The following is a 19954-nucleotide window of genomic DNA, read 5'->3' on the forward strand; positions in this document are numbered from 1 at the left end:
TGAAACTAATAATATTTTCTAAATGAATAAGTAGTTTTTGAAATTAAAAAAAACTGTATAATTATGTTCTAAAACTCCACCCAAATCAGTTGTTAATTTAGGCCTCACTGTCTCTTCGAAACATTATTTTTAAACCTATAGTTGGTAGGAAGAATAATGTAATGAACTTCCAGGCACCTGTCACCCAGATTCATCATCTTCAGCATTTTGCTCTTCTTAATCTCATCCTTCCCCTTTCATGCACATACCTTTTCCCACCTTGAGTATTTGAAAGCAAATTTCAGCCAGCGTACTGTTTTACCTATACGTACTTCAAGATTAACTTTTATACCTAACTATAATACTAAAGCATCAAGGAAAATTAGCAGTAATTCCACATATGATCTAATACCTAGTTTATTTTTTGTTCCTAGTTGTCTCAAAAATGCCTTTTTACTGTCAGTTTATTGGAGTAAGAATTTAAACAGTGTACACACATTGCATTTGGTTATCAAGTGTCTTAAGTCTCTTAAAATAACTATTTCCAGTGGTGCTTAGAGACCTAGTGTAATCCATCAAAGCTAATGTGACCTTTCTGTGTAATGAAGTATAGTGCTTGTGTGTGGTGTGGAGGCATATAGATGGCCAAATTTCATCACGAGTGGAGTAACTCCTTCACTTTGGTGAAAAGCTCATTCTTGTTCCTGCCAGCATTTGTATTTTTAATGTTGTAGATTGTGAATGGGGATTGCGAATTGATGAGATTGTCACTGACTCATCCATGCATGAACAAGAGTGAAAAACAGTTTGTTCTTCCCCTTATATAATTGTAGTTCCACATATTTGTAGTTCTTTAAAATAGATGCTTTTGCTTTTCTTTGTTCTTAAATATTAGAGTTTCTGTATCATAATATTTTGAAGCATGCTTTATGACTTAAAATCATCTGCAAAATTTCATTAACACTTTTCAGTATTTTTAACATACTATTTCCTAAGTGATTATATGTAACTTTACATAGCTATACTTGTGGATTATTGTATTATTGCTGTTTTTTGTTTATTGTTTGGCTTACGTGTAGTGTTTTCCCTTTGAGTCAGATATGTTTTCATGGTAAACGTTGGGTGGTTTAAACATTTGTTTGTGTTGGGCCAATTTCTATAACACTGAATTAGATATTTTCATGTAACTCTTAGGACATATTTTATGTGTATTTGTATATGGTTAAAACTTGATAAAGTACTCTTCTGAATTTATTTTTAGGCTTCCTGGCAACACTAGAACAAAAATTGGGTTCGTAACATTTGACAGTACAATCCATTTCTACAGTCTTCAGGAAGGTCTCTCTCAACCTCAGATGCTAATAGTTTCAGATATTGAAGGTATAGATTTATTGAACTACTTTCATAATTTTTCAATTTTAGAAATATTTCTTGATTACTTGACAAATTGGATGTGTGTTGTTTGTAGTATGTCAAGGAAAATCTTGAGTATAAAATCATGATTGTTGGAGTTGTAAGAGTCTTTCAGTTCAATCTCTCATTTTATGGAGGAGGAAATGGGGGTTATGGAGACAACCCACTGAACAAGTTAACAAAAACAAGTTAATGTTAGAACTCAGATCAAGTTTAGGCTTTTTTTCCCCCTTCTTCCCATTTATTCATTCAAAAAGTATTTGAGGATAGACATATAGAGCAAGGAAATAGAATTTAGAGCTCAGAATAAAGCCTAGCATATATAGTCAATTGATTTTTCTTATTTATTTATTTTTATTTATTTTTTTTTGAGATGGAGTCTTACTCTGTTGCCCAGGCTGTAGTGCAGTAGCACGATCTTGGCTCACTGCAGCCTACGCCTCCTGGGTTCAAGCAATTCTCCTGCCTCAGCCTCCCGAGTAGCTGGGATTACAGGCGCCCACCAAGCTTGGCTAATTTTTATATTTTTAGTAGAGACAGGGTTTCACCATCTTGGCCAGGCTGGTCTTGAACTCCTGACCTCATGATCCACCTGCCTCAGCCTCCCAAAGTGCTGGGATTACAGGCACAAGCCACCGCACCCAGCCCATAGTCCCTTTTTCAAGGCACTGGTGTGGGCCTTCTTTTTTTTTTTTTTTTTTTGAGACAGGTCTTGATTGATCTGTCACCCAGGCTGGAGTGCAGTGGCACTCTCGGCTCACTGCAACCTCCGCCTCCCGGGTTCAAGTGATTCTCCTGCCTCATCCTCCCGAGTAGCTGGGACTACAGATGCCCACCACCATGCCCGGCTAACGTTTTGTATTTTTAGTAGAGACAGGGTTTCACCACATTGGTCAGAGACAGAGTTTTACCACATTGCTCCTGACCTTGTGATCCGCCCGCGTCGGCCTCCCAAAGTACTGGGATTACAGGCATGAGCCACCGTGCCCAGCCGACCTTCTTTATGAGAAAGCATCCGCTTTGTGAATGACAGAGCTATTGGTGAGCTGTATTGCTTCCTTATAAAGACAGCATTCTTGTGTGTCGTGTTAGTCAAAAAATTTCTTAATGCCAAGAGTGTATCTTTGGCTGGCTTCCAGAGCCAGCCATTTAAAAAAAAAAAAAGTCAAAGCAGAATTGTAAATTATCTTTAGCCTGAGAAGCATAGCACGTACACAAACCCTTATTCAGTGAGTACAGATCAATATTTTCTTTCCTTTTTTTTTTTTTTTTTTCTTGGAGACAGGGTCTCGACCTCCCTACTAGCCTGGGAGTGCAGTGGTGCGATCTTGGCTCACTGCAGCCTCAGCCTCCCGGGCTCAAGGAATCCTCCCACACAGCTGGGACTATAGGCATGTACCACCATGCCTGGCTCGTTTTTGTATTTTTTGTAGAGACAGGGTTTTACTGTGTTGCCCAGGCTGGTCTCAAACTCCTGAGTTCAAGTCATTCACTTACCTCGGCCTCTCAAAGTGCTGGGATTACAGGCGTGTACTACTGCATCCGGCCCAGATAAATATTTTCTAACTGGGAAGCTGTACCTTTTACAAGGTAGCAGACAAGAAGCAGAAAATTTGCAGTAGATACCTGTATCATTGTGGTTTTTTGGTGGCTCTTTGGACACATGTAAACAGTGCTATAATAGTGGAGGAGGTGGCTTATTTTTAAGGAAGGGGGTGGTTAATTGCATTAGTGTTATATATTTGGAACACTTTTAATTATTACATTTTGTTTAAAATAAATATGTATTTCTTCTTTCAGATGTTTTTATACCTATGCCAGAGAACTTATTAGTAAACTTAAATGAAAGTAAAGAGGTAAGGCACATTTTCCTACTTGACATGTTTAATTGAAATATTGAAGGAATATGTTTTTGAAATGAACTTTAAGTAAAATTTTGATTATTTCTGTGACATTTCTAAGATGTGTAGCATTTTATATTTGCTCTTATAATTAGATGAACAGCTCTTGAGTTCAACCTTGAGCTGATCATTTTTAAGTCTAATGAAGCAAGTTATTTGTAGTAGGGTAGAAAATAAGCGTATTCCATAAAGGAGGAACACCTGAAGGAAATCTGTCTTGCCAGCCATTTGGGAAGTTGGGAGGGTTGCTGAGATAAAGCTTCTGGTCACTACATAGAAGCACATTAGGTAGGCTGCTTTCAGTGCCCTTTGCTTTTCTGATTCACAGAGTGTCATTGGGGTCAGTTCAGAAGAAACTCTTATTACCTGCCTGGAAATTGCCATGAGATAATACAGTGAGAGGTGAACAGAATGTGTCTGAAGGGGGGATGTTGTCTACCCTGTACATGCATATATGCCGTAGGGGTAACATTTTAACTAGCAAGTCTATGGTCTCTGCTGTTGGCAATGGTGACTGTGCCATAGTGCAAAGTATTTTTTTCCCCATTAACTTTATTTGTACAACCTAACCTGTAAAGGTAGTTGTTTTTCTTTTGTAGTGATATTACTAGTTGGCAAAGTTACTGGATATCTTAGATTTGCAACAGGGAAGAACTAAACTCACTTTGGAACTTACAAGAATAAAGTATGTAGAGGTGATGGAGAAGGCCATATTTCATGGCATTAAAATACATCAAATCTCTAAACTGTGATGGTTCTTTTGGATACATTTTGGACTTATAGTCTTGCTGGACTACTGCATGTGCAAGAACTGTAAGGCCCCAACTTTGATTTGTCTTGCTTGCCAATTTATAATGTTGACTTAAAATGGCTTTCTTGTCATTTGACCAACTTCATTGTTTAGTGTCTGTAGATTCTCTGACCATCATCATGACTCAATGTCTTGTCTATTGTATTAGATACTGACTTAATGTGAAATAAATTTTTAATTATGACACTCTTGAGTTTTCTTGCTTTATTTTACAAGCTCGTGCAAGATTTACTGAAAACTTTGCCACAAATGTTTACCAAGACTCTGGAGACCCAGAGTGCCTTGGGTCCTGCACTGCAGGCTGCCTTTAAGCTGATGTCTCCAACTGGTGGTCGAATGTCTGTCTTTCAAACACAACTCCCAACTCTTGGAGTGGGAGCCCTGAAACCACGAGAGGAACCAAACCACAGGTCATCTGCTAAGGTTAGAGAGTCATGAAATGTCTGATAAGGTTTATGCTGGTGTTCCATCCCTGTGACCATAGAACTTGTTTTTTCTTTAAATTTATTTGTCAAATGTTGGGAGGAGGGACTATAAGGAAGTTAACTTTTATGTAGACATTTTTATTTTGTTACATTTTTCTCTACCTGATTCACCTTTCTTTAATTTTTAATATCTTTAGCAGGCCACTAGCAATTCAGCCTGCCTTCAGAGAGATAGTCTGGGAGACTAACAGAATATGCTTGATAGGGACAAAGAGAACCTGATTGACCAGTTAAGAATCGTCTTATTTGGCTGGGTGTGGTAGCTCACGCCTGTAATCCCAACATCTTGGGAGGCCGAGGCGGGTGGATCATCTGAGGTTGGGAGTTTGAGACCAGCCTGACCAACATGGAGAAACCCCATCTCTACTAAAAATACAAAATTGGCTGGGTGCGGTGGCTCACACTTGTAATCCCAGCACTTTGGGAGGCCGAGGCGGGTGGATCATGAGGTCAGGAGATCAAGACCACGGTGAAACCCCATCTCTACTAAAAATATAAAAAATTAGCCAGGCATGGTGGCGGGCGCCTGTAATCCCAGCTACTCGGAGAGGCTGAGGCAGGAGTATGGCATGAACCTGGGAGGCGGAGCTTGCAGTGAGCTGAGATCGCGCCACTGCATTCCAGCACTCCAGCCTGGGTGACAGAGCGAGACTCCGTCTCAAAAAAAAAAAAAAAGGCAAAATTAGCCGGGTGTGGTGGCACATGCCTGTAATCCCAGCTACTCAGGAGGCTGAGGCAGGAGAATTGCTTGAACCTGGGAGGCGGAGGTTACAGTGAGCCAAGATTGCACCATTGCACCCCAGCCTGTGCAACAAGAGCAAAACTCTGTCTCAAAAAAAAAAAAAAGAAAGAAAAAGAATAGTTGTATTTGGTACATTGATGGCCAAGGTGCTTATGTGCACCTTGTTTGCATAAACTTTAAGGTTTTTGAGACCCGTATTTCCCAAAAGATGATGAAAGAGAGACCTGTGTACTATACTGGGTATTGTATCATTCCTGGAGTCAGACTGCCTGTTCTCACTGTTTATTACACTCGGGAGCTTGAAAAATTAATTTCTTTGCCCCTTTGTTTCTTTATATATAAGGTGAAAATAAAGGGTCAGGTGTGGTGGCTTGTGCCTATAATCCCAGCCCTTTGGGAGGCTGAGATGGAAGGATCAGTTGAGCTCAGGAGTTTGAGACCAATCTGGGCAACATAGTGAGACCCTGTCCCTACATAAATACAAAAAAATTAGCCAGGTGTGATGCTGAGAGCCTATAGTCCTAGCTACTCCGGAGGCTGAGGTGAGAGGATCACTTGAGCCCAGGAGGCTGCAGTGAGATCGTGCCACTACACTCCAACTTGGGAAACAACAACAACAACAAAAAAAAGATGGCTGGGTGCGGTGGTTCATGCCTGTAAGACCAGTGCTTTGGGAGGCCGAGGTGGGCGGATAACCTGAGGTCAGGAGTTCGAGACCAGCCTGGCCAACACGACGAAACCCCATCTCTACTAAAAATACAAAAATTGCCCGGGCATGGTGGCTCACGCCTGTAATTCCAGCACTTTGGGAGGCCAAGGTGGGTGGATCACGAATTCAGGTGTTCGAGACTAGCCTGACCAACATGGTGAAACCCTGTCTCTACTAAAAATACAAAAATTAACCGGGCGTGGTGGCACACACCTATAATCCCAGCTACTCAGGAGGCTGAGGCAGGAGAATTGGCTTGAACCTGGGAGGTTGCAGTGAGCTGAGATTGTGCCACTGCACTCCAGCCTGAGCGATAGAGCGAGACTCCGTCTCAAAACAACAACAACAAAAAACAAAAATTAGCCAGGGGTGGTGGTGTGCACCTGTAGTCCCAGCTACTCGGGAGGCTGAGGCATGAGAATTGCTTGAACCCAGGAGGCAGTGAGCTGAGATCACGCCACTGCACTCCAGCCTGGGTGACAGAGTGAGACTCTGTCTCAAAAAAAGAAAAAAAAAAAAAAAAGAAAGAAAATAATGATAGCGGCCAGGTGTGGTGGCTCACACCTGTAATCCCAGCACTTTGGGAGGCCGAGGCACACGGATCATCTAAGGTCGGGAGTTCGAGACCAGCCTGAACAACATGGTGAAATCCCGTCTCTACTAAAAATACAAAAAAAATTAGCTGGGCGTGGTGGCGCATGCCTGTAATCCCAGCTACTCGGGAGGCTGAGGCAGGAGAATCGCTAGAACCTGGGAGGCAGAGGTTGCGGTGAGCCGAGATCGTGCCATTGCACATCAGCCTGGGCAACCACAGCAAAACTCCATCTCAAAAAAAAAAAAAAGAAAAAAAAGAAAATAAAGATAGCGCTTACCTCTTAGGGTAGTTGAAAGGACTAAGTATTACATATGAATTGTTTAGAACAGTTTCCAGCATACTCAACAGTTAATATATTTTAGTTACAATAAAAAAACTTTGCCAACTATGAAATTATTATAGTAGATGTATTTCTTTTTAAAAGTAAAGGGAAAAAAAAGTACAGAAAATTTTTTAAAAAGATATATATTTTTTTCAGATGGTGTCTCGCTCTGTCGCCCAGGCTGGAGTTCAGTGGTGCGATCTCAGCTCACTGCAAGCTCCGCCTCCTGGGTTCATGCCATTCTCCTGTCTCAGCCTCCCGAGTAGCTGGGACTACCGGTGCCCGCCACCATGCCTGGCTAATTTTTTGTATTTTTAGTAGAGACGGGGTTTCACCATGTTAGCCAGGATGGTCTTGATCTCCGGCCCTCATGATCCACCTGCCTCAGCCTCCCAAAGTGCTGGGATTACAGGCGTGAGCCACCGTGCCCAGCCTTTTTTTTTTTTTTTTTTTTTTTTTTTTAAATAAATAAAGCCATGTTGCCCAGGATGGTCTCAAACTCCTGGGCTCAAGCAATCCACCCGCTTTGGCTTCCCAAAGTGCTAGGATTACAGGTGTGAGCCACCACACCTGGCTGGAACTTACAGAAAATTCCTAAGCAGTACTTGCTTCTTAATGAAAAATCAAGTAGTACCACAAAGGAAAAGGACTTTGTAGAATGCCCAGAAATCATTGCAATTGTTGTTAACATCATGATGTATGTAGATGTGTATTTAGATTTTATGACAATGTAATGATTTTTTAAAATGTCTCTTTGTAATTTATTATAAATAGGATATACACATGACACCATCCACTGACTTCTATAAGAAATTAGCCTTGGACTGTTCTGGTCAGCAAGTAGCTGTTGACTTATTCCTTCTCAGTGGACAGTATTCTGATTTGGCTTCTTTGGGTAAGTTCTTCGTAATGATTTTTTTTTTCTGTTAAATGAATATCAAAAAGGTCCTTATATGATAGTGTTCTAAATATAGAACAAAATTAAAGAATATGTATGCCCTTGGGAAAGTTAATCAGTCAGTTTAGTCTATTAAAAACCTTATAGTCTTCTACTCTAAACATTTAGTAATAGAGAAATTTCTATTCTACTATTTAAAGGAATGCAGGCCGGGTATGATGGCTCTTGCCTGTAATCCTAACAATTTGTGAGGCCTATGCAGGAGGATTGCTTGAGCCCAGGAGTTTGAGACCAACCTGGGCAGCATAGGAAGACCCTGTATTTGCAAATAATATGTATATTTTTTTAAATAAAAAACTAGCCAGGCATGGTGGCGCACACCTGCGGTCCCAGCTACTTGGAAGGCTGAGGGGGGAAGAGTGCTTGAGGTGGAGAGGTCAAGGCTGCAGTGAGCCCCATGGTATCACTACTGCACTCCAGCCTGGGTGACAGAATGGGACTCTGTCTCAAAAAAAGGGAATGAAATCTCCTTTCTGACAGTAGTTTACCTTGGAAAGTTAAAGAAAGATTAATTCCAATGTCTTTAGTTACTTTGGTGTGGTAGAAATAGTTAACGGCACAGTTTAAAACAGTGTGTGTTCTCTTCCAGGTTGTATTTCTCGGTATTCAGCAGGTAGTGTCTATTACTATCCCTCTTACCATCATCAGCACAACCCAGTCCAAGTACAGAAATTACAGAAGGAACTACAGAGATACCTTACTCGGAAGATTGGCTTTGAGGCAGTCATGAGGATTCGGTGCACCAAAGGTAGGAATATTTTTTTTTTTGCGTAGGACTAAATAATATTTTTGGTATCAGTAAATATACATGTTTTTATCTAGTCTTATAAGATTGCCCTTCAGAGATACTTTGCCTACTCTGGAATATACAATTAAGAGGAGAGAAGAAACACTGTAACCAAAAAAAAGGGGGACCTATTGAGAATATACTCAAAAGCACTGACTTGTATATTTCTAAATAGAGAATTTTATGGTGTGTGAATTATCTCTGTTTTTTAAAAAAGACCTTATCTCTGGCTGGGCACAGTGGCTCATGCCTGGTAATTCCAGCACTTTGGGAGGCCAAGGCTGGTGGATCGCTTGAGCCCAGGAATTAGAGACCAGCCTGGACAACACTGCAAAATGATGTCTCTACAAAAAATACAAAAACTTAGCTGAGCGTGGTGGTGCACCTCTGTAGTCCCAGCTTCTTAGGAGGCTGAGGTGGGAGGATTGTTGGGGCCTGGCCTGGGAGTCAGAGGTTGCAGTGAGCAGAGATCACACCACTGCACTCCAGCCTGGGCAACACTGTCTCCAAAAAAAAAAGAAGAGGATAGAGTCTTTTTTTTTTTTTTTTTTTTTTTGAGATGGTATATTGCTCTGTTGCCCAGGCTGGAGTGCAGTGGCACAATCTCGGCTAACTGCAACCTCCACCTCCCGAGTTCAAGCAATTCTCCCTGCTTCAGCCTCCCGAGTAGCTGGGATTATAGGTGCCCGCCACCATGCCCAGCTAATTTTTGTGTTTTTAGTAGAGACAGGGTTACACCATGTTGGCCAGGCTGGTCTGGAACTCCTGACCTTAGATGATCTGCCCACCTCAGCCTCCCAAAGTACTGGGATTACAGGTGTGAGCGACCGCACGCAGCCTAGACCGTATCTTTTTTGAGAGAGTCTCATTCTATCGCCCAGGCTGGAGTGCAGTGGTGCAATCACAGCTCACTGGAGTCTCCACCTCCCTGACTCAAGTGATCCTCCCACCTCAACTTTCCTAGTAGCTGAGACTGCAGGTGTGAGCCACGACACCTGGCTAATTTTTTATTTTATTTTTTGTAGAGACTGGGTCTCCCTATGTTGCCCAGGCTGGTTGCAAGCTCGTGGGCTCACACGATCCTCCTGCCTTAGCCTCCCGAAGTGTTAGGATTACAGGCATGAGCCACCACACCCAGCCACAGATCTTGCTTTTAAACTTTTTTTTTTACTTGTGGTAAAATATATATAACATAAGCTTTACCATTTTATCCTTTTTTTTTTTTTTTTTGAGACGGAGTCTCTCGCTCTGTCGCCCAGGCTGGAGTGCAGTGGCACAATCTCAGCTCACTGCAAGCTTCGCCTCCTGGGTTCATGCCATTCTCCTGCCTCAGCCTCCCAAGTAGCTGGGAATACAGGCGCCTGCCACCATGCCCAGCTAATTTTTTGTATTTTTTAGTAGAGACGGGGTTTCACTGTGTTAGCCAGGATGGTCTCGATCTCCTGATCTCGTGATCCGTCCGCCTCGGCCTCCCAAAGTGCTGGGATTACAAGCATGAGCTACCGCACCTGGCCCATTTTATCCATTTTTTAATTGTATAGTGGCATCAAGTACGTTTTCACTGTGCAACTATTTATTTCCAAAAGTGGGAGATCTCTTAGTTTGTACTCTCTTTCTTTTTTTTTTTTTTGAGCCAGAGTCTCACTCTCTCGCCCAGGCTGGAGTATAATGGTGTGATCTAGGCTCACTGCAACCTCCATCTCCCAGGTTCAAGCAATTCTCCCTGCCTCAGCCTCCTGAGTAACTGGGATTACAGGTGCCTGACACTACGCCTGACTAATTTTTGTATTTTTAGTAGAAACGGGGTTTTGCCATGTTGGCCAGGCTGGTCTCAAACTCCTGACCTCAGGTCATCCGCCTGCCTTGGCCTCCCTAAGTGCTGGGATTACAGATATGAGCCACCGCACCCGGCCTGTACTCTTATTTTTAGTTTTTCATTTCTCCACATTATCAACCTGGTGGGTTTTTTTTTTAAGGTGGGTTTTTTTTTTTCCATTGCTGCTGCACAAATTTTTTATTTAAATAAATATTATTGCTCTGTAACGGGGTGTGGAGCACAGATTGAGTTTTATTTAAATAAATATTGCTCTGTAATGGGGTGTAGAGCGGTAATTTTCTTTCTTCTTCTCCTCTCTCTTTTTTCTTTTTTTGGAGACAGAGTGTTGCTCTGTCCCCCTGGCTGGAGTGCAGTGGCACCATCATAGCTCACTGCAGCCTCAACTCCTGGGCTCAAGCAATCCTCTTAGCTCAGCCTCCCAAATAACTGGGACCACAGGCGCATGCCACCATGCCTAGTTAATTTTTAATTTTTTTGTAGAGACAGGGTCTTACTCTATTACTCAGGCTGGTTTCAAACTCCTGGACTTAAGCAGTCCTACCACCTCAGCCTCCCAAAGTGCTGGGATTACAGGTGTGAATCACCACGCCTAGTATAATAATATTCTTTTCAATGGAAAAATTATTTATATGAAATCTATAACAAAGAAAAAAAGATAAAAGATCCACTAACCTGTTCCGTTACACATTGAAGTCTATTGGTCAAACCATGAGCAAGATAGGTCTCTCTTATCTATCCTTCACTATAATTAGAATTTATTAATTCTAATAGTTTTTATTTATTTATTTTTTTTACTTTTTTTTTTTTTTTTTTTGAGATCGCGTCTTGCTCTTTTGCCCAGGCTGGAGTTCAGTGGCGCGATCTCCGCTCACTGCAAGCTCCGCCTCCTGGGTTCACGCCATTCTCCTGCCTCAGCCTCCCAAGTAGCTGGGACTACAGGCGCCTGCCACCACGCCCAGCTAATTTTTTGTATTTTTGGTAGAAACAGGGTTTCACCATGTTAGCCAGGATGGTCTTGATCTCCTGACCTTGTGATCCACCCGCCTCGGCCTCCCAAAATGCTGGGATTACAGGCGTGAGCCACCGCGCCCGGCCTGTATTTTTAGTAGAGGTGGCATTTCGCCATGTTGGCCAGGCTGGTCTCGAACTCCTGACCTCGTGATCTGCCTGCCTTGTCCTCCCAAAGTGCTGGGATTACAGGTGTGAGCCAGTGCGGCCTGCCGCCCTCTTTCTAGAGTGCTTAATTTAATAAAGCTTTGTGGTTAGCTTGCTTAGGTTCCTCTTTTTATTTTATTATGATAAATTCACTACAGATCAAATACATACTCTAGAAAAGTTAACACAGAAAAGATAATGTACAAAAAGATATAAAATGAGAACTCAAGCATAACCTCTGTTCCACTCTACAGTTAATCATATGCCCTTCAGAAACTTTCCCATGGCATTTATAAACATATATTTTGGCCTTAACTTCAAGTAAAAGCAGTGAGGAATTATACCTGGCTTTTTTATTTTTATCACAATATCTTGAAAACCTTTCTATTTTTATATGTACAGACCCACATTCTCCTTTTTCTTTCTTTCTTTATTAATGTTATATATTTCTTTTTAAGAGACATGGTCTCACTATGTTGCCCAGGCTTGCTTTCAACTCTTGGGCTTAAGCAATCTTCCTGCTTCAGCCTCCTGAATACCTGGGATTACAGGCACGTGCCACCATGCCCAGCATTCTTTTTCATCCTGATTAGTGTTTTTAAGTTGGTTTTTATTTCACAAGCAACATGTGCATCTGTTTTTCTTGTAAAAAATAAAAACATTATTGATAAAGCTAAAGTCTTCCTGTATCAGCTTGCATGTGTATGTGACACATACACTTTCACTTCATTTTTATGTAGTTAAAAATGGTATATATCAGAATTTCTTATTAAAAATGGTGTATATCACTTGGTATATACTGAATTTCCTATACATTTACATACTTAGGTACATCTCCATGGAAAACGTATCTTATGGTCGATTTACATAAGTGACATATCGTATGTATTTTTATTCAATAAACCTTGAAGATTCATTAATTTTAGATCATATAAATCCATCACATTAATTTAAACTTCTGCCTATTCTACCTAGTATTCAGCAGATTGGACAAATCACAGTTTAGTTTTTTGTTTGTTTGTTGTTGTTGTTGTTTTTTGAGACAGAGTCGCACTCTGTCACCTAGGCTGGAGTGCAGTGGCGCGATCTTGGCTCACTGCAACCTCTGCCTCCCAGGTTCAAGCGATTCTCCTGCCTCAACCTCCCGAGTAGCTGGGACTACAGGCGTGTGCCACCATGCCCGGCTAATTTTTGTATTTTTAGTAGAGACAGGATTTCACCATGTTGCCAAGGCTGGTCTCGAACTCCTGACCTCAAGCGATCTGCCTGCCTCAGCCTCCGAAAGTGTTGGGATTACAGGCATGAGCCATTGTGCCTGGCCTGGTTTTTCTACTGATACCCATTGAAGGTATTTCTAAATTTTTTTGCTGTGACACACCAGTCTACTTGAAATTTTTCTGCAGGTATGAATTTGGCACTTAAATGAGTATATCTGTAGGACACATTCTTTGATATGGGATTGCTAAAGTCAAAATAAGTATCTAGAATTTTGATAGATACTGCCAAATTATCCTCCAAAAATGTTTTTTGTGTTTCTTTTTGAGACCGAGTCTCGCTCTGTCGCCCAGGCTGGAGTGCAGTGGCGCAATCTCAGCTCACTGCAACCTCTGCCTCCCGGGTTCAAGCAATTCTCCTGCCTCAACCTCCCGAGTAGCTGGGATTGCAGGCGCCTGCCACCGTGTTCGGCTAATTTTTGTGTTTTTGGTAGAGACAGGGTTTCACCATGTTATTGGCCAGGCTGGTCTCAAACTGACCTCAGGCGATCCACCTGCCTTGGCCTCCCAAAGTGCTGGGATTACAGACGTGAGCTACCGCACCTGACCCAAAAATGTTTTTTGAAAATTAGTATCCCCACCTTCATTTCGAAAGGCATCTGTTATTCCTTAACCTCACTAAGTACTGTGTATTGTCTAGATTTCTTTACTTTTTGCCAATCTGATAAGTAACTAGGATAAAATGTAAATATCAGTATGTAGGTATATAAAAATCATTTTGTTACCTTTTTCTCTTCTAGGTCTTTCCATTCATACTTTCCATGGGAACTTCTTTGTTAGGTCAACCGACTTACTGTCTTTGCCTAACGTCAACCCAGACGCTGGGTATGCAGTACAGATGTCAGTGGAAGAGAGTCTTACTGACACTCAGTTGGTTTCTTTTCAGTCAGCACTCTTGTATACATCCAGCAAAGGTAAGTTGTTTGCTTTTTTGGATTTCAAATGTTCACATATTGTCTGGATTTCAAATGTCAAAACAGGCTATAAAATACATGTAGCATATCTTACGTGTGCTAACTTAAAATTTCTATTTTTATTTATTTATTTATTTATTTATTTATTTATTTATTTATTTAGAGACAGAGTCTCACTCTGTCGCCAGGCTAGAGTACAGTGGTGCGGTCTCTGCTCACTGCAACCTCTGCGCGGTCTCTGCTCACTGCAACCTCTGCCTCCTGGGTTCAGGTGATTCTCCTGCCTCAGCCTCCCGAGTAGTTGGGACTACAGGTGTGCGCCACCACACCCAGCTAATTTTTGTATTTTTAGTAGAGATGGAGTTTTGCCGTGTTGGCCAGGATGGTGTGAAATCTCTTGACCTCGTGATCTGCCCGTCTCTGCCTTCCAAAGTGCTGGGATTACAGGCATGAGCCACTGCGCCCAGCCCTTAAAATTTTCATTACCAAAAGCAGTAAACCAACTAAAAAGTTCAAAAAAGAGATTTTTAAAAATTTAGCATATTGTCATTTGAATACGATCCCTGTTCATTTAGTAATAATCTGAATGAAAAGAATTTTATAGTTAAAAAAAATTAAAAGAAGTAGGGTCAGATGTGGTGGTCTGTAAACCTAGCACTTTGGAAGGCTGACTGGGGAGGATCACTTGAGGCCAGGAGTTCAAGACCAGCCTGGACAACATAGTGAGACACTGTCTGTAAAAAAATATTTTTTTAATTAGCCAGGTATAGTGGCACACACTGGTAGTCCTACCTACTTGGGAGGCTGAGTAGGGAGGATTGTTTGAGCCCAGGAGTTTGAGGCTACAGTGAGTTATGATTGTGCCACTGTAGTCCTGCCTGGGCAACAGAATGAGACCTTGTTTCTAAAAAAAAAAAAAAGGATGAAATTTTTAATATTTATGTACTTATTTATTTTAATAGAGAGAGGGTCTTACTATGTTATCCAGCCCTGTCTTGAACTCCTGGCCTCAGGTGATCCTCCCACCTTAGCCTCCCAAAGTGCTGGGTGCTGGGATTACAGGTGTGAGCCACTGTGTCTGGCCAGTATAAAACGTTTGATACTGTCTCTGCTTACTATGTAACTATACTACCTGGTTCTAAATCGAAAAGAAGTTATTTATTTATATATATATATGTGTGTGTATACTTTTTTTTTTTTAAGAGATGGAGTCTCACTGTATTGCCCAGGCTGCACTTAAACTCCTGAGCTCAAGGGATCCTCCTGTCTCTGCCTCTGGAGTAGCTGGGACTACAGGGGTGCACCACTGCACCCAGCTAAGAAGTGATTTTTCCAAGTGACTTTAACATAATCTTTTGTTATATATAGTTGCCCCTCACTGTTGTTTGTGTATTTTCCCCGAAGGCGAAAGAAGAATTCGTGTTCATACTTTGTGTTTGCCAGTAGTTTCGACTCTGAATGATGTCTTTCTTGGAGCTGATGTTCAAGCAATTTCAGGGTTATTGGCCAATATGGGTAAGAGTTGTTATCTGTTATAAATATCTTACAAGTAATAACATTAGGCACATCCAAACAGTTTTGTTTTCCTTTAAATAGTTGGCTTTATAGTTTGAATGTTTTAGATCCCCTGGGTGCCTGCTAAGTAACTATTTGAATGAAAAGATCTGCTGCAGATAATCTTATCTTTTTTGTTTGTTTATTTAAACAAATTTATTGAGATATAATTACATACCATACCACTTCACCCAGTTTAATTGATAATTCATTTGTTTTTAGTGTTTTTACAGAGTTGTACAGCTGTCACCACAATCTAATTTTATAACATTTCTGTTGTCCCAGGAGGAACCTCATGCTCATTAGCAGTTACTGCCCACTTCTTCCTCCCTCCCTTACTGGCCTTAAGTAACCACTAAACTACTTTCTGTCTCTATATGTTTATATATTTGTCTACACTGAACTTAGCTATATCTTTTTTTTTTTTTTTTTTTTTTTTGAGATGGAGTCTCGCTCTTATTGCCCAGGCTGGAGTGCAATGGCGCAATCTCGGCTTGCCACAACCTCTGTCTCCCAGGTTCAAGCGATTCTCCTTCCTCAGCATCCCGAGTAGCTGGGATTACAGGCATGCGCCACCATGCCCGGCTAATTTTTGTATTTTTAGTAGAGACAGGGTTTCTTCATGTTGGTCAGGCTGTTCTTGAACTCCCGACCTCATGTAATCCACCCGCTTTGGCCTCCCAAAGTGCTGGGATTACAGGCGTGAGCCACCGTGCCTGGCCAACTATATCTTATGTAATGGTTAATATTAGTGCTATTTAATACTCTTTTTATGAGAAGCAGTGTACCATAAAGATCATTAGAGTCATGGAATTTGGGATTGAAAACCAGTTTACCACCATACATTTGTTTGCAGCCAAATCATGTGAGCCAATAGAAAACTTACTGATATCTTCACGTATTTATTTCCATCTCAGATACAATTGTCCTCTTGATTTTTTTGGTCCCTTTTCAAATACATACAGCTTAATAACATCATTTTGATTCTTGTGGTCTTTCTACTTGAGGGAAGACTTCAGTGGGTCCATTTTCTTTCTTTTGTTTTTGAAAACAGAGTCTTGCTCTGTCACCCAGGGTGGAGTGCAATGGTGTGGTTCTAGCTCACTGCAGCCTTTACCTCCTGGGCTCAATGGATCCTCCCACCTCAGCCTCCTGAATAGCTGGGATTACAGGCCCACACCACCACACCCAGCTAACTAACATTCATTCATTCACTCATTCATTTATTTATTTGTTTAGAGATGGAGTCTCATTCACCCTCCCAGGATGGAGTGCAGTGGCACAATCTCGGCTCACTGCAACCTCTGACCCCAAAGTTCAAGCGATTCTCCTGCCTCAGTCTCCCAAGTAGCTGGGACTACAGGCGCATGGCACCACACCCAGCTAATTTTTGTATTTTTAGTAGAGGCGGGGTTTCACCATGTTGGCCAGGATGGTCTCGATCTCTTGACCTCGTGATCCACCCACCTCAGCCTCCTAAAGTGCTGGGATTACAGGCGTGAGCCACCACGCCTGGCCCTCAATCAGCTAACTTTAAAAAAAATTTTTTAGAGACAGAGTCTCACCATGTTGCCCAGGCTGATCTTGAATCCTGGGCTCAAGCAATCCTCCTGCTTTGGCCTACCAAACTGTTGGGATTACAGCTGTGAGTCACTACACCCGGCCTCAGTAGGTCCATTTGCTTCAAACTTAATTCTGTCTGTATCAGGAATAGTTACCCACTTTCTTGAATTTCCTATTGGGAAAAATGTTTTACATGGAGCCTGGTAAAGGATTTACCCACACTTTAGTCTTTTATGTTATTAGATGTTCAAGATTGTGACCTATGAAATTTGAAGATCACTGCCTTTATTTTATTTATTTATTTATTTTTTTTGAGATGGAGTCTCGCTCTGTCGCCCAGGGTGGAGTGCAGTGGCGTGATCTCGGCTCACTGCAACCTCCACTTCCAGGGTTCACGCCATTCGCCTGCCTCAGCCTCCCCAGTAGCTGGGACTACAGGCGCCCGCCATCACTCCCGGCTAATTTTTTGTATTTTTAGTAGAGATGGGGTTTCACCATGTTAGCCAGGATGGTCTCGATCTCCTGACCTCGTGATCCACCCGCCTTGGCCTCCCAAAGTGCTGGGATTACAGGCGTGAGCCACCGCGCCTGGCCTATTTTTTTGTTTAAGTTACATTTTTTTGTAACTGTGATTATTATTATTATTGACAGCAGTAACTATTAGATAGATGGGTTTTGTGGATTTTTGATAAATTGTCACAACTTTGTAAGTATTGGTTCTGCTACCATATTGAATGTATTTTTAGTACCACATGGATGGAGTTTATTTATTTGAGAAGTCTTCAATTATGCTTTTTTTTAAGTATTGAAAAAATGTTTTTATGCAGAAATGCGTATAAACAGAGTGTCATGGCAAATGATGAAAATCTGTCTAAATAAGAGGCCAACATGGTGAAACCCTATCTCTACTAAAAATACAAAAAACAAAAAAGAAAACCATTAGTAGGGTGTGGTGGCACATGTCTGTAGTCCCAGCTATAGTCCAAGCTACTCAGGAGGCTGAGGCAGGAGAATTGCTTGAACCTGGGAGGCGGAGGATGCAGCGAGCCAAGACCACACCCCCGCACTCCATCCTGGGCGACAGAGAGAAACTCTGTCTCTAAATAAATAAATAAATAAATAACTCTAAGAGCTCTTTCTGTAAATATAAAAACTCTGGGCTGGGCATGATGGTTTGTGCCTATAATCCCAGCACTTTGGGAGGCTGAGGCAGGAGGATTGCTTGAGGCCAGGAGTTTGAGGTCAGCCTGGGCAACATAGGGAGACTTTGTACAAAAAAAGTGTTTTAATTAATTAAAATTAAAATTTCAAAAGAACTCTGTTTCGAAACATTGTGCATTTCAGGAAACACAGGAAAGCATTGTGTGTTTAATTGCAATGTTTTTCTTTCTCATTGGTATATAAAATGTTGGATTACAATCAGTAGCATAACTGAGGCTCAGGAAGGTTAAGTTACTTGCCAAATCATTATACAGTTAGGAAATAGCAGAGGAGCATTTCAACAGAGGTTGGCTCAGTTCTCCAGACCATGCTTTTAGCTGCTGTGTTTTGTCTCGTTTGTGTATGTAGTAAATTGGAGAGATACTTAGTATAGTTTTAAAAAATTATCTCTTCTATCCTTAACAGTGGACTAGCTAAACTTCTATCATATTTCTTTTTTGTCCTTACCCTCACCTTGCTTAGCTGTTGACAGATCTATGACTGCCAGTCTGAGTGACGCTCGAGATGCTCTAGTGAATGCAGTCATTGACTCCCTTTCAGCTTACCGTTCTTCAGTCTTAAGTAACCAGCAGCCTGGACTCATGGTTCCTTTTTCTTTGCGGCTTTTCCCACTTTTTGTGTTGGCTCTCCTTAAACAGGTAAGAAAAACAGATACAGAAACTAACACAATGATGGCCAGGCACTGTGGCCTACACCTGCAATCTCAGCACTTTGGGTGGCTGACATGGGTGGATTGCTTGAGTCCAGGCATTTGAGACCAGCCTGGGAAACACGGTGAAACCTGGTCTCTGCAAAAAATACAAAAAAGCTAGCCAGGTGTGGTGGTGCACGCCTGTAGTCCCAGCTACTTGGGATGCTGAGGTGGGAGGATGGTTGAGTCCAGGAGGCAGAGGTTGTAGTGAGCCCATATCGCGCCATTGTACTCCAGCTTGGGTGACAGACCCAGACTCTGTCTCAAACAAAAAGAAAGAAACGAACACGATGGAAACATCAAAAGGCAAAATTTTTCTCCTGTGAATCCCTAAACATTGTATATGTAACTTTATGTTGGTTAAATTTTTGACGACAGGGACCTTACCTCTTATTTGAACTTTGAAAAGTTTAATAACTGAAGAAACTTACAGAAAACTGATTCAGAGCAAGTTCCTTGTTCATAAGATGCTTCTCTAAGCAAAGTTTTCAGTGACATTATAAAAAATTCAACTGATAATCAGTTTTCCAGAACAAGAATTGTATATTATATTGCTGGTGCAAGAAGGCACACATGCACTGTGTGTTCTCACTTATATGTGAAAGCTAAAAAATCAAACACACGGAAGCAGAAAGCAGAATGGTGGTTACTAGAGGCTGGGTGGTGGGGCAGGAATGGGGAGATATTGAACAAAATGTACAGTGTTTTAGTTAGGAGAAATAAGTGATAACTATTTGAGGTTATGGATATGTTACCTAGCTTCATTAAATCATTCCACATTGTATACTATATCATAGCATCCCTTTATACCTCATAAATATATACAATTAGAATTTTTCACCAACAAAAAATTTAACTTTTTTTTAAAAAGAGACCATATATGTGATTTTTTTTTTTTTTTTTTTTTTTTTTTTTTTGCTCTTTCCTGTCCCTACAGAATTTCAGCAACATTACACTTCTCTTTTTTTTTTTTTCAGACAGAGTCTTGCTCTGTCACCCAGGCTGGAGTGTAGTAGCACGATCTTGGCTCACTGCAACCTCCG

The 19954-nt window shown here is 41.4% G+C and overlaps 1 protein-coding gene across 3 annotated transcripts in view; it reads left to right on the forward strand.

The window, feature by feature from the left end:
- The window catches only part of SEC24A (SEC24 homolog A, COPII coat complex component), a 75597-nt gene that overhangs the window by 39038 nt on the left and 16605 nt on the right, over nucleotides 1–19954 (forward strand). For 2 of the 3 annotated variants that reach the window (XM_002815893.4, XM_054556567.2), the window contains exons 11-18: nucleotides 1241–1359; nucleotides 3193–3248; nucleotides 4321–4527; nucleotides 7732–7852; nucleotides 8505–8663; nucleotides 13709–13882; nucleotides 15287–15397; nucleotides 18683–18858. In XM_002815893.4, coding sequence (XP_002815939.2) covers nucleotides 1241–1359; nucleotides 3193–3248; nucleotides 4321–4527; nucleotides 7732–7852; nucleotides 8505–8663; nucleotides 13709–13882; nucleotides 15287–15397; nucleotides 18683–18858 — 1123 coding nt within the window. Of the gene's footprint in view, nucleotides 1–1240; nucleotides 1360–3192; nucleotides 3249–3621; nucleotides 4298–4320; nucleotides 4528–7731; nucleotides 7853–8504; nucleotides 8664–13708; nucleotides 13883–15286; nucleotides 15398–18682; nucleotides 18859–19954 lie in introns of those variants that run through there. The other variant, XM_009241064.3, reaches the window with a different exon arrangement.

The sequence above is a fragment of the Pongo abelii genome, chromosome 4 (assembly GCF_028885655.2).
Source record: "Pongo abelii isolate AG06213 chromosome 4, NHGRI_mPonAbe1-v2.0_pri, whole genome shotgun sequence".
Lineage (NCBI taxonomy): Eukaryota > Metazoa > Chordata > Mammalia > Primates > Hominidae > Pongo > Pongo abelii.